General features: G+C 41.8%; 1 protein-coding gene across 1 annotated transcript; it reads right to left on the bottom strand.

Moving 5' to 3' along the window:
* Window positions 1-11368: 11368 nt before the first annotated feature.
* Window positions 11369-11551, bottom strand: LOC134366750 (embryonic testis differentiation protein homolog B-like). Its single transcript, XM_063083146.1, has one exon. The coding sequence runs from the start codon at window positions 11549-11551 to the stop codon at window positions 11369-11371; it is 183 nt and encodes a 60-aa protein (XP_062939216.1).
* Window positions 11552-12321: the final 770 nt, after the last annotated feature.

Here is a 12321-nt window from a genome sequence, read left to right as displayed (position 1 = left end):
TAAATGGACTAATACATAAAATTGGTACCGAGGAGTGGGGTGTTACTCTACAGATACCTGAAAATATGGAAGCAGCTTTGGAAGACTTAGAATACAAAAAGATGAGGGAAAGTTTGTGTAAGAACCCAAATGCCCCCAAGGTATCACACCGAGGAATGTAAGAACCCAAATGCCCCAAGGGATCACACCCTGATCACATAAGTCCTTCTCAGCCACACCCCATTATGGCGCTGGTTGCCCTTCTCTTCCGTACTCTCCTTCCCGCCGGCGCGAATCGCACACCAATCAGCTCACCCCAAGCCCCATGTGGTATGCTAAGTAGGGATTGTATTTTAAGCCAATCAGCCTTCCCTAAAAGCCCTATATATATGTGTGTGGGCCGCCTAATAGACGAGCTCTCTCCAGTGGATCATCAACTGGTGTCAACTCATCCTTTCAATACATAGGCAAGCTGCTGTCACCACACCAGAGCCCCACTGGAGTCCCGAGGTACAGAGCTGGGGGAAGCCAAATCCAGATGCAACCAGGTATAGAGCACACCAAAAACACCATTTCCATGCACCTAGCACACCATAGCCTCCACAATTGCCATGGCTGCTACAAAAGCAGCTAGTCTCTATAGCAGCAGTCACAGCCACCGTGCAGATGGCACACCAGGCTCTCAACTGCAATGACACAAGGAGAGGCACCAGCAGAGACCACAAAAAGAAGAGGTCCTCTCTCTCCAGAAAGCACACTCCAGACTAATAGATGAAGCATCTGATTTATGATAATACAGGAGGACTTGATCATACCTGTCTCAGTACTGGTCAGATCATCTAGGCAACAAACAAACAGAGGAACAGTTAATCTATTAGATGGAGAGAACAAATCTATGGTCATTGGGGGGGGAGGGGAGAAGGAGAGGAATGGGGGAAGTGAGGGAGGGGGGAGGGGAGAAGGAGAGGAATGGGGGAAGTGAGGGAGGGGGGAGGGAGGAGATTGGATGAGGGGCATAAAGAATAAGTAGGATTTGTAACAATGAATATGCTAATTAAAAATTAAAATAAAGGAAAAATGTCAAAAAAAAAGTTTGTTTTGTAGCCCAGTGTATTAGTCAGGGTTCTCCAGAGAGACAGAATCAATAGGATATGCTTTAATTATATGAGAGGGATTTATTAGGGTAATTAGCTCACGTGGCTATGAAGAAAATTCTCAGAATAGGCCGTCTATAAACTGGATGCTGGCAGCGTGGCTCAGTCCAAGTCTAAAGGCCTCAGAACCAGGGAAGCTGATGGTGTCCTTGGTATAAGTCTTGGAACCCAAAAGCTGAAGAGTCTTGAGCTCTGATGTCCATGGACAGGAGAGAAGAGTGTGTCCCAGCTCCAGCAGATAGATAGATAGATAGATAGATAGATAGATAGATAGATAGATAGATAGATATATTCACCTCTTTCCTCTGTCTTTTGTTCTCTACAGACACCCAGTGGACTGGATGGTTCCCACCCACACTGAGGGTGGGTCTTTCCCACCCAGGCCACTCAGACTCTCATACTAATCTCTGATGGAAACACCCTCGTGGACACACCTGAAAAGATTACTTTACCAGGTTTCTCAGCATTCCTTCATCTAACCAAGTTGACATCTAGAATTAACCTTCACACCCAGGATGCGGTCTTTTTGTTAAATAGTCCATTGGGCACTTGGAAAAAAGAGATAGTCTGCTTTTGGGGGGTGTAGCTTTCTATATATGTCAATTAGATGCTGTTGGTTGCTTGTGTTTTTCAGATCTTCTATATCCTTGCTGATTTTTTGTCTAATAGATTTATATGATCATAAGAGGGAGATACTGAAGTCACCAACTATAGTAATGGATCTCTCCATTTCTCCTTTAAGGTCTGTCAATTTTTGCATCTTGTACTTTGCGGCTTTTCTGGTTTTTGTGTGTACACATTTGGGATCAATATGTCTTCCTGGTGGACTGATTCTTGTATCATTATGTAGTGTTTCTCCTTTTCTTAAGTTATTTTCTTTGCTCTGAAGTCTACTTTATCTGATATTAATATAGATACTCTTGTTTTTTATTGCTTATATTAATATTTTTATTTATTTTTATTCGACCAATATCATTTAATTTCAAGTGAGTTTATAGTAAATAGCCTATAGTTGGGTTGTATTTTTTTACCCACTCTTTCAAGCTCTAACTTTTATTGATGTTTCACAGTTTAAGTCTGTCATATTATTATTTGTTTTCTCTGTTCTCATTCCTTTTTTTCTTTATTCTCGCCTTCCTGTGGTTATTTGACCTTTTTTTTTTTTTTCCCCAGATTACATCTTTATTTACTTTTAGTACTTTTGGGTGTATTGTTTTGTATAGTTTCCTTAGTGGGTTTCTCTGGGTATTAAATTTATATATGTGACTTAATACTACCTATTAATATCAACATTTCCACTTCACTTCAAGAAGTATGGAAAATTTACTCCCATTCAGTTCCCTTTACACTCTCTGCTTTGAAATATCATCATCTTGGGTGTTACCTGTTGTTATCATTCTTTCAGTCATCACATATGATTTAGAAAACTCATAAGAAGGACAGTCCATTGCATGTACCCATATATCTGCTCTTTCCATTGTTTTTGCTCCTTTTCTGATGCTCCAAGATTCCTTCTTTTTATTATTTTCTTTCAGTTTGAAGAACTTCACTTAGCCATTCTTTAAGGGTAATTCTGCTATTGACAAATTCTTTTAGTTTCCCTTAATCTGGGAATGTCTTTACTTCCCCTTCATTCCTGTTGTTTAGTTTGACACATATAGAATTTGTGGTTGACAATGCTTTACTTCCAGCACTTGAAAAATTCTGTGCCACTTTCTTCTGGCCTCCACAGTTTCAGATAAGAAATCCACTATCATTTGAATTGGTATTGTCCTATAGGTCATGTGTCCTTTCTCTCTGGCTGCTTTCAAGATATTTTCTTTGTCTCTAATTTTTAAGTTTATTTGTGACGTGTCTTGGCATGGATTTTTTTTTTTATGTGTACCTCTTTTGGAATTCATTCAGTTTCTTGAATCTGTAGGTTTACCTTTCACCGAATATGGGAGGTCTTCTTCATTATATCCATGAATCCTCTTTCAGCTCCACTCTCTTTCTCTTCTGCTTTGGGACTCTGATGGAATGAACATGATGTTTCATTGTTGTCCCACAGGTCCCTGAGGCTCTGTTATTTGTTTGTGTATTTATTTACTTATTTAGTCTATTTTCTCTCTGTTTTTTTTAGATTAGGTTTTCTGTCATCTCCACTGTGCTATTAAGTCTATCCTGCAAGATTTTTTTTTTCTGTTACTGTATTTTACAGTTCTGTTATTCTCATTTGGTTCTTTTTTTATATAACTTCTATTTCTTTTCTGAGATTTTTCTCTTTTTGTCTCTCATTTCAAGAGAATTTATAATTGCTTATTAAAATTTTTTATGACAGCTGCTTTAAAATTCTCAGATAATTCTGATATCTGATTCATCTTGCTGTTTGAACCAGATGATTGCCTTTAATCATTAATTTTGTGACTTTCCTGGTTCTTTGTATGAGAGATGATTTTTTATTGTATCTTGGACATTTTGGGTATTATGTCAGCAGACACTGGATCCTATCCACATGTTTTAGTTTACCAGGCAGTCATCCATTTAGGTTTGACACCCAGATCCTGGCCTACATTTGTGGGCTGTGTTTAACGACAGTCTAATTCTCAGAGATAATATGATACTATATTTTTATGTTTGGTTTATTGCATGTTTTTGCTGCTGATGCTGCTTGATGGGGTAAAAGGTGCTTGCCCAGGCCTGGCCACCTTGTGGCTTCTGGTGGGAGAAAGGATTCTGCTAACTTCTAGAAGAAAAATGCTTCTAGTGTTTGGAACTTCCGGAGGCAGGATTTCCCCTACCAGAAGGGATTGGGAACATTTCTTAAGCCTGGTATTTGTAACCTGATTCATTGTGTTGGTAACAAGATGTTGCTGGTTGGGTTAGGAAGTTTCAGGCCCAATTGTGAAAGAGAGGTTTCCTGAACCAGTCACGTTGTTGTAAATGGATTCTCCCTTGCAGGTTTCCCATGGTTTCATACTGTTTCTCCTTCGGAAAAGGAAGTCTTAGGCCTGGTAGAAAAGGAGAGCACTTCTCAGCCCAGCTTGTTGTGGTGGGGTCTCCATTGCCAGTGCCACCAGCTACAAGGTGTCTCTGTATAGGGAAGAAAAGCTTCAGACTTAAAGGGGAGTGGAGTTCTTTTCTGTGGAGTGAGAGGGCTAGACGAATGATTGGGAACTTGGGGAACTGCAGTAAGAAAAAGACTGCTGGTGTTCTTTTACTGTGATGCCATAATTTTAGATATTATACATCCGTTGCCTTCTTTTTTAAGAGTGTTTAGTCCTAAGGAGCAGTGACTGGGTTTGGGGAATGGATATTATGTTGTGATAATTCATGGGCTGTCAGAAATTGGAGATACTATTCTCATTGTGATCTCTCTCACCTTCAGCCTTATCTGCTCCCATACTTCTCTTGTTCTTCCTGAGGGGACCATGGAAGACATGTAGATGACTGGACTCCTCATGGTTTAGATGTCAGACTGTCTCCCCCAGTGTGCTTCCTGCTCCCTGAATGTTCCTCTTGGAGGGGCCCTTTCTGCCAAGTGCAGAAATTCCCTTCTCTCTCACCCACGCGTATCCCCTGCCTTCTTCATTTGTCTCCTCTGCACCCCACTTGTAGGCCTGCTACGCTTCTCCCCCTGAAATGTGCTCTCAGAACCCCCATTTTTGCAACTTTATCCCATGACTCTTTTGTAGAAGTGCTCTTGGTGCATCCGGGGCTCAAGGGGATCTTGTGCTCTTCCAGTTGCCTGAGTGCTTAGGGAACATGGCTGTTTCCATCTCACAGGAACAGTGAGCTGAGCATCAAGATCCTAGCAAGAAGGTCCTCTCCAGAGACATGTTGCAGGAGATTAATGAGGATGTGGACTCCGTGGTAGGAACTTCTTTTCCAGGAATGAAGACAGTACCACTTCTGACCAGGATCTTGTCGCTTACATACTCACCTTCCTGACATAAGCTCTGATTTTTGCCAGGAAGCCTCCACAGTGGGCATCCTGTAATCTAATGTTTTCTTGCCTAGAATGAGTTAAGCATCTGCCCAGTGGCACAGTAGCCTCGGACTCAAGCCCCAGTTGCCAGAGCTTTTGGAAGGGAGGCTGAACCATATTGGGCTTCCTAGAGCAGAACAAGTAGAATCCAGTGATACCCCTCCCCCGTAACGCACATTCACAGTGTTCCAGGAGTATGTGCCTGCTCTAAGTTTTGGATTCCTTGCAATGTCAAGGTACCTTTTCTTCTGAATTAGCTTATACTTTCTTCTGTCCAGTAATATCTTAAGGCTCTTCCCCAAACATGAGGATTTCAGAGGATCTGGCATCAACATTCCAGCTTATCAGCTGTCACAGACCTTAAAAATTCAGGAAGGAGGGTTTGTGTGCTCCTAGATTGTCTTCAAGCATTACTGATAACTTTGGGAATCTGGAATAAAGGAATATATCCAACATGGGAGGATTATCTAAATAAGTCAAGATGCATCGATTTGATGCACTATTATGCAGAGATTAAAACTGATGCCCATAAAATGTGACCAAAAACTAATTGCTGATTGTGGTGGAGGGTGTACAGGTGTTCACTGTCCAATTGTTTCAACTTTTCTGTATGTAGGAAATCCTCATGATGTAAAAGTTTGAGAAAATCTTTAAAAACAACATAAAGCAAGACCAATGTATGATTACTGCACTGCAGCACACGTGGGAAGAAAGAACAATACTTCAATTTGATTTCAGTATCAAGTCTATAACATGAATCACAATTATGAAAACATTGATACCACTTCTGAATTTGTTTCCTTTCACTAGGACCATATCCTTGTTCTCCACATCACTGTTCAACTGCTGTGGTGCCCAAGGCTGAGCATAGGTGTTTCAGCTAGTGATCAATGTGGAGAGAAGTTCAGAGCACTCGTTTTTGGAGCTGGACTTATGTTTAAGTCTATGTTTGCTGGAGGTAGAGTGAGGGTTTTATTGTTTCTCTTTTTAGCATAGCACATCTAAAGGACTTTTGGTTTTTAACCTCATTTCCTCCAAACTCCAAATATTTAGAATGGGGACAGGATGTGAATACTGATTTTTGTCCCTTGGGAAGGAGTAGGGTATGGCAGGAGGAGGCTGGGCACAGGATTAATATGTACTGCCAAGCAGGCTGTGCACTACACAGCTCCAGGGTACACCAAAGGTGAATTTATCCACATTTTCTGGTTATCCATCATTTTACTTTTGTCTCCTTCTGGAGTTCCCCAGTCAAACGTAGTTCTATTTTATATTTAAGCAGAGGAATTAAGACTCTTTTTATAATATTCTCACTCTTCAAGGAGCTGATGACCCAAAGCATGTTTTGTATTTGTTGTTTTATTGCAAAAGTGTACATTCTCATTGCAGAAAAAAAATCCAGGTAGAATGAAAGCGTAAAGAGAAAAAATTATAGTCTCTCTTGCCTAATTCTTTCTCCAGAGATAAGCTCTGGGAAACTTTAGCGTATATTTAAAGTAATCGCTGTCAGACTGCAGACTAACTGAGTATTCTGCATCTACCTGTTGAGGACTGGGATCAAGACTAACTTTGGTGCACAGTGTGGTAGAGGAAAATGCTAGTATAGAAATCTATTTCTTTCAATGTAAACAGAGTCACAGATTCCCAAGCAGGAGTCCCTAAGCACCCAGTGGAACAAAAGAGAAAAGTCACGGGTTCCAGTGTCTAGAGTTGTAAGGAGGACCTGAACCCCAGAAGCCCAGCTCCAGGCAAGGAATGAATATGAGAGGCCTGTCCAGAAAGGCTCCCAACCATTGAGAGTGAGCCATTTGGGAGTTTGGGTGTTAGGATCCTCAGGTTAGGGATAGGCCACCACATCTAACAGAGTGGACATTGCTTACTATGTCCCTACTGCCCACTCTTTATTCTCACTGGGTGAGGAATGTGAGGTCCCCAAGGTGCAAAATTGAAGGAGGCACTCACTCATGCGCCCTGGCCCTGCTTCATCCCATTCATTCTTGAAAGGCCTAAAACAGAGCCTTAGTCAGAGGTAGGAGGAGGCCCTACAAGAGAATTCCCAGACTGGTCTAAGATCTGATTGCTAGTGTGATGGTCCTAGATGAGAAACAGAGGCAGAAACTGCACCAGTCTGGTCCTCTGGCATATAGTTGGTATCAGAAGTGAAGGGTTTCCTTTTCTCCAATATAGACATCATACAAGAGTTTGCTTTCTCTCACCGTACAAGGGGAAAGAAAATGAAAAATGGGGAAAACTCCTTGGTCTCTTCTTTCTAAAACAGGCACCTACAAGAGCTCTTCCCGGTCCAGGCTTGTGGGGAGGGTGTCCCTGGAGTCCTGGGCAGATAAGAATATTTCGCAGTTCACAAGGGCATAGGAAGAAGTGATTAGAACAGTAACTGCAGCCAAATGAATTCCATTTACCTCTCTGTGTGGCAAAAATTTCTCTAAGAAGTTAAGCCTAATTAGGTGCCAGAGATCACATGCAGCAGACTATGTGCATGTGCATGTGCATGTGTGTGCCAGCATGTGCACGTGCATGTGTGTGTATGTAGTGTGGTGAAGTCTTTAATTGGAACCCACATTTTATATAATAACACAGAACACACTTGGCAGAAGAGTCCCATAATTACCTCAAATATGGAAAGTGTTTCATTCACAATAGCCAACTGACTGGTTGTCAGTGTACCTCAATGAGCAAGAAGTCTCATCAATGTAACATATGTGGGAAAAGCTTCTCTTGCAACTCCAGCTGCCACAGTAACCAGACAACACGCACAGGCAAAAAGCCTAAGTTGCCTGAGTGTGGGGAGATTGTTACTTACTGGTTCCCCCTCCTTAGGCACCAGAGAAATCACACAAGAGTGACACCCTATGAGTCCGGATTGTGAGAAAAGTTTCTCTCATATTTCACCCCTTGTCCTTCATGAAAGAACTCAATGAGCAAGAGAGACCTTGCCCTTTCTTTTAGTATAGGGAAGCAATGAGTAACAGCAGCTCTTTTCTTACAAGGCATAGCCTTCACAAGATAGAGGAAAACCTCTGAATGTTTGGCTTATACGAACAGCTTCTGGCAGGGTATGTACTTCACCAGCTATTAGAAAATCCACACAGGAAAGAAACTATATACATGTCTCCTCTGAGGGGAGAATTTCTTACATGGCTCCAACTTAATCAAGCCACAGAGAATTCATTCAGGAAAAAAACAAAACAAACAAACAAACAAAAACCTATATCTGTCATGACTGTGGAGACAGATTTTCTCAGTTCCAATCAGATTCTTCACCTGAAAATCCACCCAGGAGAGAGACACCATAAATGTTCTAAATACGGAGAAAGCTTTTCTCAGAGATGATGCCTTATGATTCATCAGAGAAATTACACTGGGTAGAAACAATGAAATTTTACTTTGGCCCAGTAAAGTGGCTTATTCAGAAGGTCCTGTTTTTAAAAGCTGGACTTCCTTGCCCCCAGTTAACCAAATGACCTGTACTTTTAAGGTTAATCACTATAAAGCAAAGGGGGCGGGTCATAGAGAGAAAGGTGAAGGGGCAGTGAGCAATTAGCATGACACTGAAAAGAAACTATAATTTTTATTCTGTCTGAGACAGTGAGGGTGGTAAGTCTTTGAAATAACATGTGGATAGAACTCTCTAAGAAGTACTTCCTGCCCCAAGGTGCACCCCTCCTCTCACTACATTTATTCAAGTTGTGATTTGGATGCCTTGTTATATGCAATGTCTGTCTCAGCAATCATGGGAATCTATATGTTCTGTCTGTTATGACGTCCTGACTTGGGACATTCAGCAGGAGCATTTGGCCTCTGAGGCACTAGAGACCAAAGAATATAGGCCGAGTATCTTGGAAAACCAGTGGAGGTTACCAAAAGACGGGATGTGAGGTGCAACTTTCCTGAAGGTCATGGCCGGAAAGCTGTGAGCAGTCCAGGTTAGCATTCACCACGCCCTTCAGGGATTGACAGAAGAGCCTATTGGCACACCAAACCACGTAAATGTCATCACAGACAAAAACGAACCAAAGACCTAAGTGACAGAGCAACATGAAATTTCAAGGTCAGCAAGAAACTGGCAGAGGAAGCAGGAGTCTGAATTATTCTACCATTTGCAGCAATGAATAATTCCCCCATATCTGTCAGAACAAGATAAACAGAGTTCTGAGTTCCCTGCATACAAAATCTCATAAAAGATGGATTCCATGGAAAATTTTGAAAATGGAGATCCAAATGAAATCAGGAAGAATGCTCTACCTTGAAGAGTGTATGTTTGCATGATATTAAATATTTTAAGGAAACATGAGTGTGTGAATCTTCATCGATGGGCTTTGCCTTGCCTTTCAGGGTTGATCTGCCTCCCTTCAGCCTTAGTTAGAGGATCTCCTTGTTTCTGTGGTCTTAATGAGTAAATTTGAAGTGCAGAGGACTTTCCTCTTGTAAACTCAGCATGCCATCCATTCTGGTCTCCAACTCTCCCAGACTCTCCAGAGTAAGCAGACACACACACGTGGGTGAATGGTCAGAGTTCACATTATCATTTGTGACTGCCTTCTATTGCAGCCCTCCATGGATAGTCAAGCAAGTGCTTGCAAGAAATGAAGTAGTTAGTACCAATTGTTCCAAGCAGTCAACTAAGTCAGACACTAGACAGAATTTCATGTACACAACCTGCTGCAATATTTTGGCTAAATTTACTATCTATGTATATATCTAAGTATTGCTCGGCTTGTTTTAGATGCCACTTAGTATACACTCTGGGCTACTTGCTTTTGTCACTCAATATTATCATTGTAAGATTTATCCAAGTTGGTACATGAAGCTCTACAACCTAAATACTATCTTTTCTCTTATGTGCCAGTGGAATATAGGAGAGAGGCTATTATTGGTCTTCGCTCTGAGTTTTTCTCCTTCATACTCAACCTGCTGCTTCTCCAGCCTCAACTCTTCACCTTTGCACCAGCTCCCAGCCTCTGATTGATTACCATGGCAGGTTTGCAGTAACCAGCAAGGAGTGTCCACGCTCCTCTATCCTACAGCCACACCTGCACACTCTGAGTCTGGTGGCTGTACTTGGCAATGCTGAATCACAGCAGGGAAAGAAAGGGAAACAGGAGCAGAGAGGAGAGTGACAAGAACACAGGGAGGTTAAAATTGCTCTACAGAGTAAAGATCTGGAAGAGATCTGGTTGAGGGGAGAGAGAGAAACAGCCCCTCGGATGCAGGTGGAAGAGGAGAGACAGGGCGGGGGTTAGAGAAATACTCTACAGGTCCAGGATACAGAAAACTGGGGAGAAGGGGAGGGGAGGAAGGGAGATTTATTTTGCATGTCACTTTAGAGGACAAGAGTACTGCTTGGAACTTGTGACTGCTTCAATTCTTTCACCTTATTTTAACTTGGTGTTACTCACAATGTAGGCTTGCCAGGGTCTCCACTGCTCCGACCTCTCAGCTCTCCCTCCCATCCCCTCAGCTTAGTGCCCAATTTCCTAAATAATGCCCATTCCCAGTTATTCGGAGCGAATATCTGACTTGCTCAGCACATTTCTTTGGGGATAGAGCTTTTTGAATGAGTCATCTCGCAAGTCTTGTTGGCATATGCTCTGGTTTCACTTTGGTTAAATGAATTCTCTTCAATTGGCTGTGCCCTGAACAGGTTTGTTTCACACGGCAAAAATAAGGTGACTTGCAACTCCACTTCTTTGCAGACAATGAACAGATCAATCACCTATAGACGGCTCTGTGCGCATGACATGCACAATATTAAGAGTCATCCCAAATCCCCAACCCAGCTCTTGGTCTGCTCTTAAACAAAGTATTTTCATTGGGGCAAGCAGTTAGGTTTCAGAGGGGAGCACAATGAATTCTCTGCAAAATGGCTAAGGAGAAGAGGTGTTGGTCCTTGAAAGGCCAAGTACTACATAACTATGCCTTCACACTGTTTTTTCGGATGAATGGTGGAGCTATCTGAAGTGCAGCATGATCTCACCACCTCCCCTGTGTCTGAGAGCTCCTACACAGAATGCTGGGAAGAACCGAATCCCCTGTCCAGTGTAACCCAAGAAGGGCTATGTCAGCAAACACACATCAAACTGAAAAGAACAAAAATACAGATTTTATTTTAATGGCTCAAACTTGGGAGGAGTTTGTTGTTCTAATTATTTTTTTTATCATTGTTATTTCTTTTTCAAAATTCTGGGCAGGCATAAGCATGTAAGTCACATGACATTTTTGTCAAAGGCACAATCCACCGTGGTGGTGCCTATGAAAGCATCCACACCCACTTTGACAGATCCACATCATTTCTCATCCTCCCCAGTTGTCTATCAAGTATATAAATCAGCAAATTATTGGTGGTCCTTTTGCGTTTTGAGCTTTGGCTTGGCTTCTTATTGATTTTCACTGTGGGTTCACTGGGACGAGTTTCATTGTCTTCTTTATCCATGACTGGTCGACTCCACACACAGCCTCAGAAAGACAGCACAACTGAGAAGACCTGAAGAAGACGATGAAATTCAGACAATCAAGTGGACCTATGAGCCTCTTCCTTACTGCCACCTCCCTCCTTCCCACCCACCCCCCACACCACACACACACAGACACAGACACACACACACACACACACACGCTACCAGCTGTAGTCATAAGGTACTGTTTGGGGGCATCATATGATCTGAAATACCAACGTTCTCTCTTTCACTCTGTCATATACATGGGTCTATGTCTGGAATCTCTATTCTGTTCCATTGACACATTTTTGGTTCCTGTTTCAATTACCAAATGTATAGTTCCTCACCAATTTTTATGGACTGACTAACTGACAAACTAACTGATGGGCCTTTCAACACTGATGAAGCTGGAGGACATTACGTTTAGAGAAATAAGCCAGGCACAGAAAGACAAATACTGCATGATCTCACTCATATGTAGAATCTAAAAATGTTGACCTCGTAGAATTAGATGGTAGAATGGTGTTTACCAGGTGGGACATGGGGAGAGTTCATTCAATTGATAAGTTCTGGTGTCCCATTACACAGTAGGGTGACTACAGCTAATAATAATGTATTGCATATTTCAAGATGCTAGAAGAGAAATTTTTGAATGCTATCACCACAAAGAAATGATGTTTAAAGTGATTGATATGCTAATTACCCTGAATTGATCATTATAAAATATATGCAACGTATTGAAACATCACACTGTACCCTATACACA

This window comes from Cynocephalus volans, chromosome X, assembly GCF_027409185.1.
Source record: "Cynocephalus volans isolate mCynVol1 chromosome X, mCynVol1.pri, whole genome shotgun sequence".
In the NCBI taxonomy this organism is placed as follows: Eukaryota; Metazoa; Chordata; class Mammalia; order Dermoptera; family Cynocephalidae; genus Cynocephalus; species Cynocephalus volans.
The sequence above is the reverse complement of the archived record's forward strand: the minus strand, read 5'-3'. Positions and strand labels throughout refer to the sequence as shown.

Bases quoted from the DNA above. Each gene is read 5' to 3' on its own strand.
- LOC134366750 (XM_063083146.1), bottom strand. From the start codon at position 11,551: ATGGATAAAGAAGACAATGAAACTCGTCCCAGTGAACCCACAGTGAAA.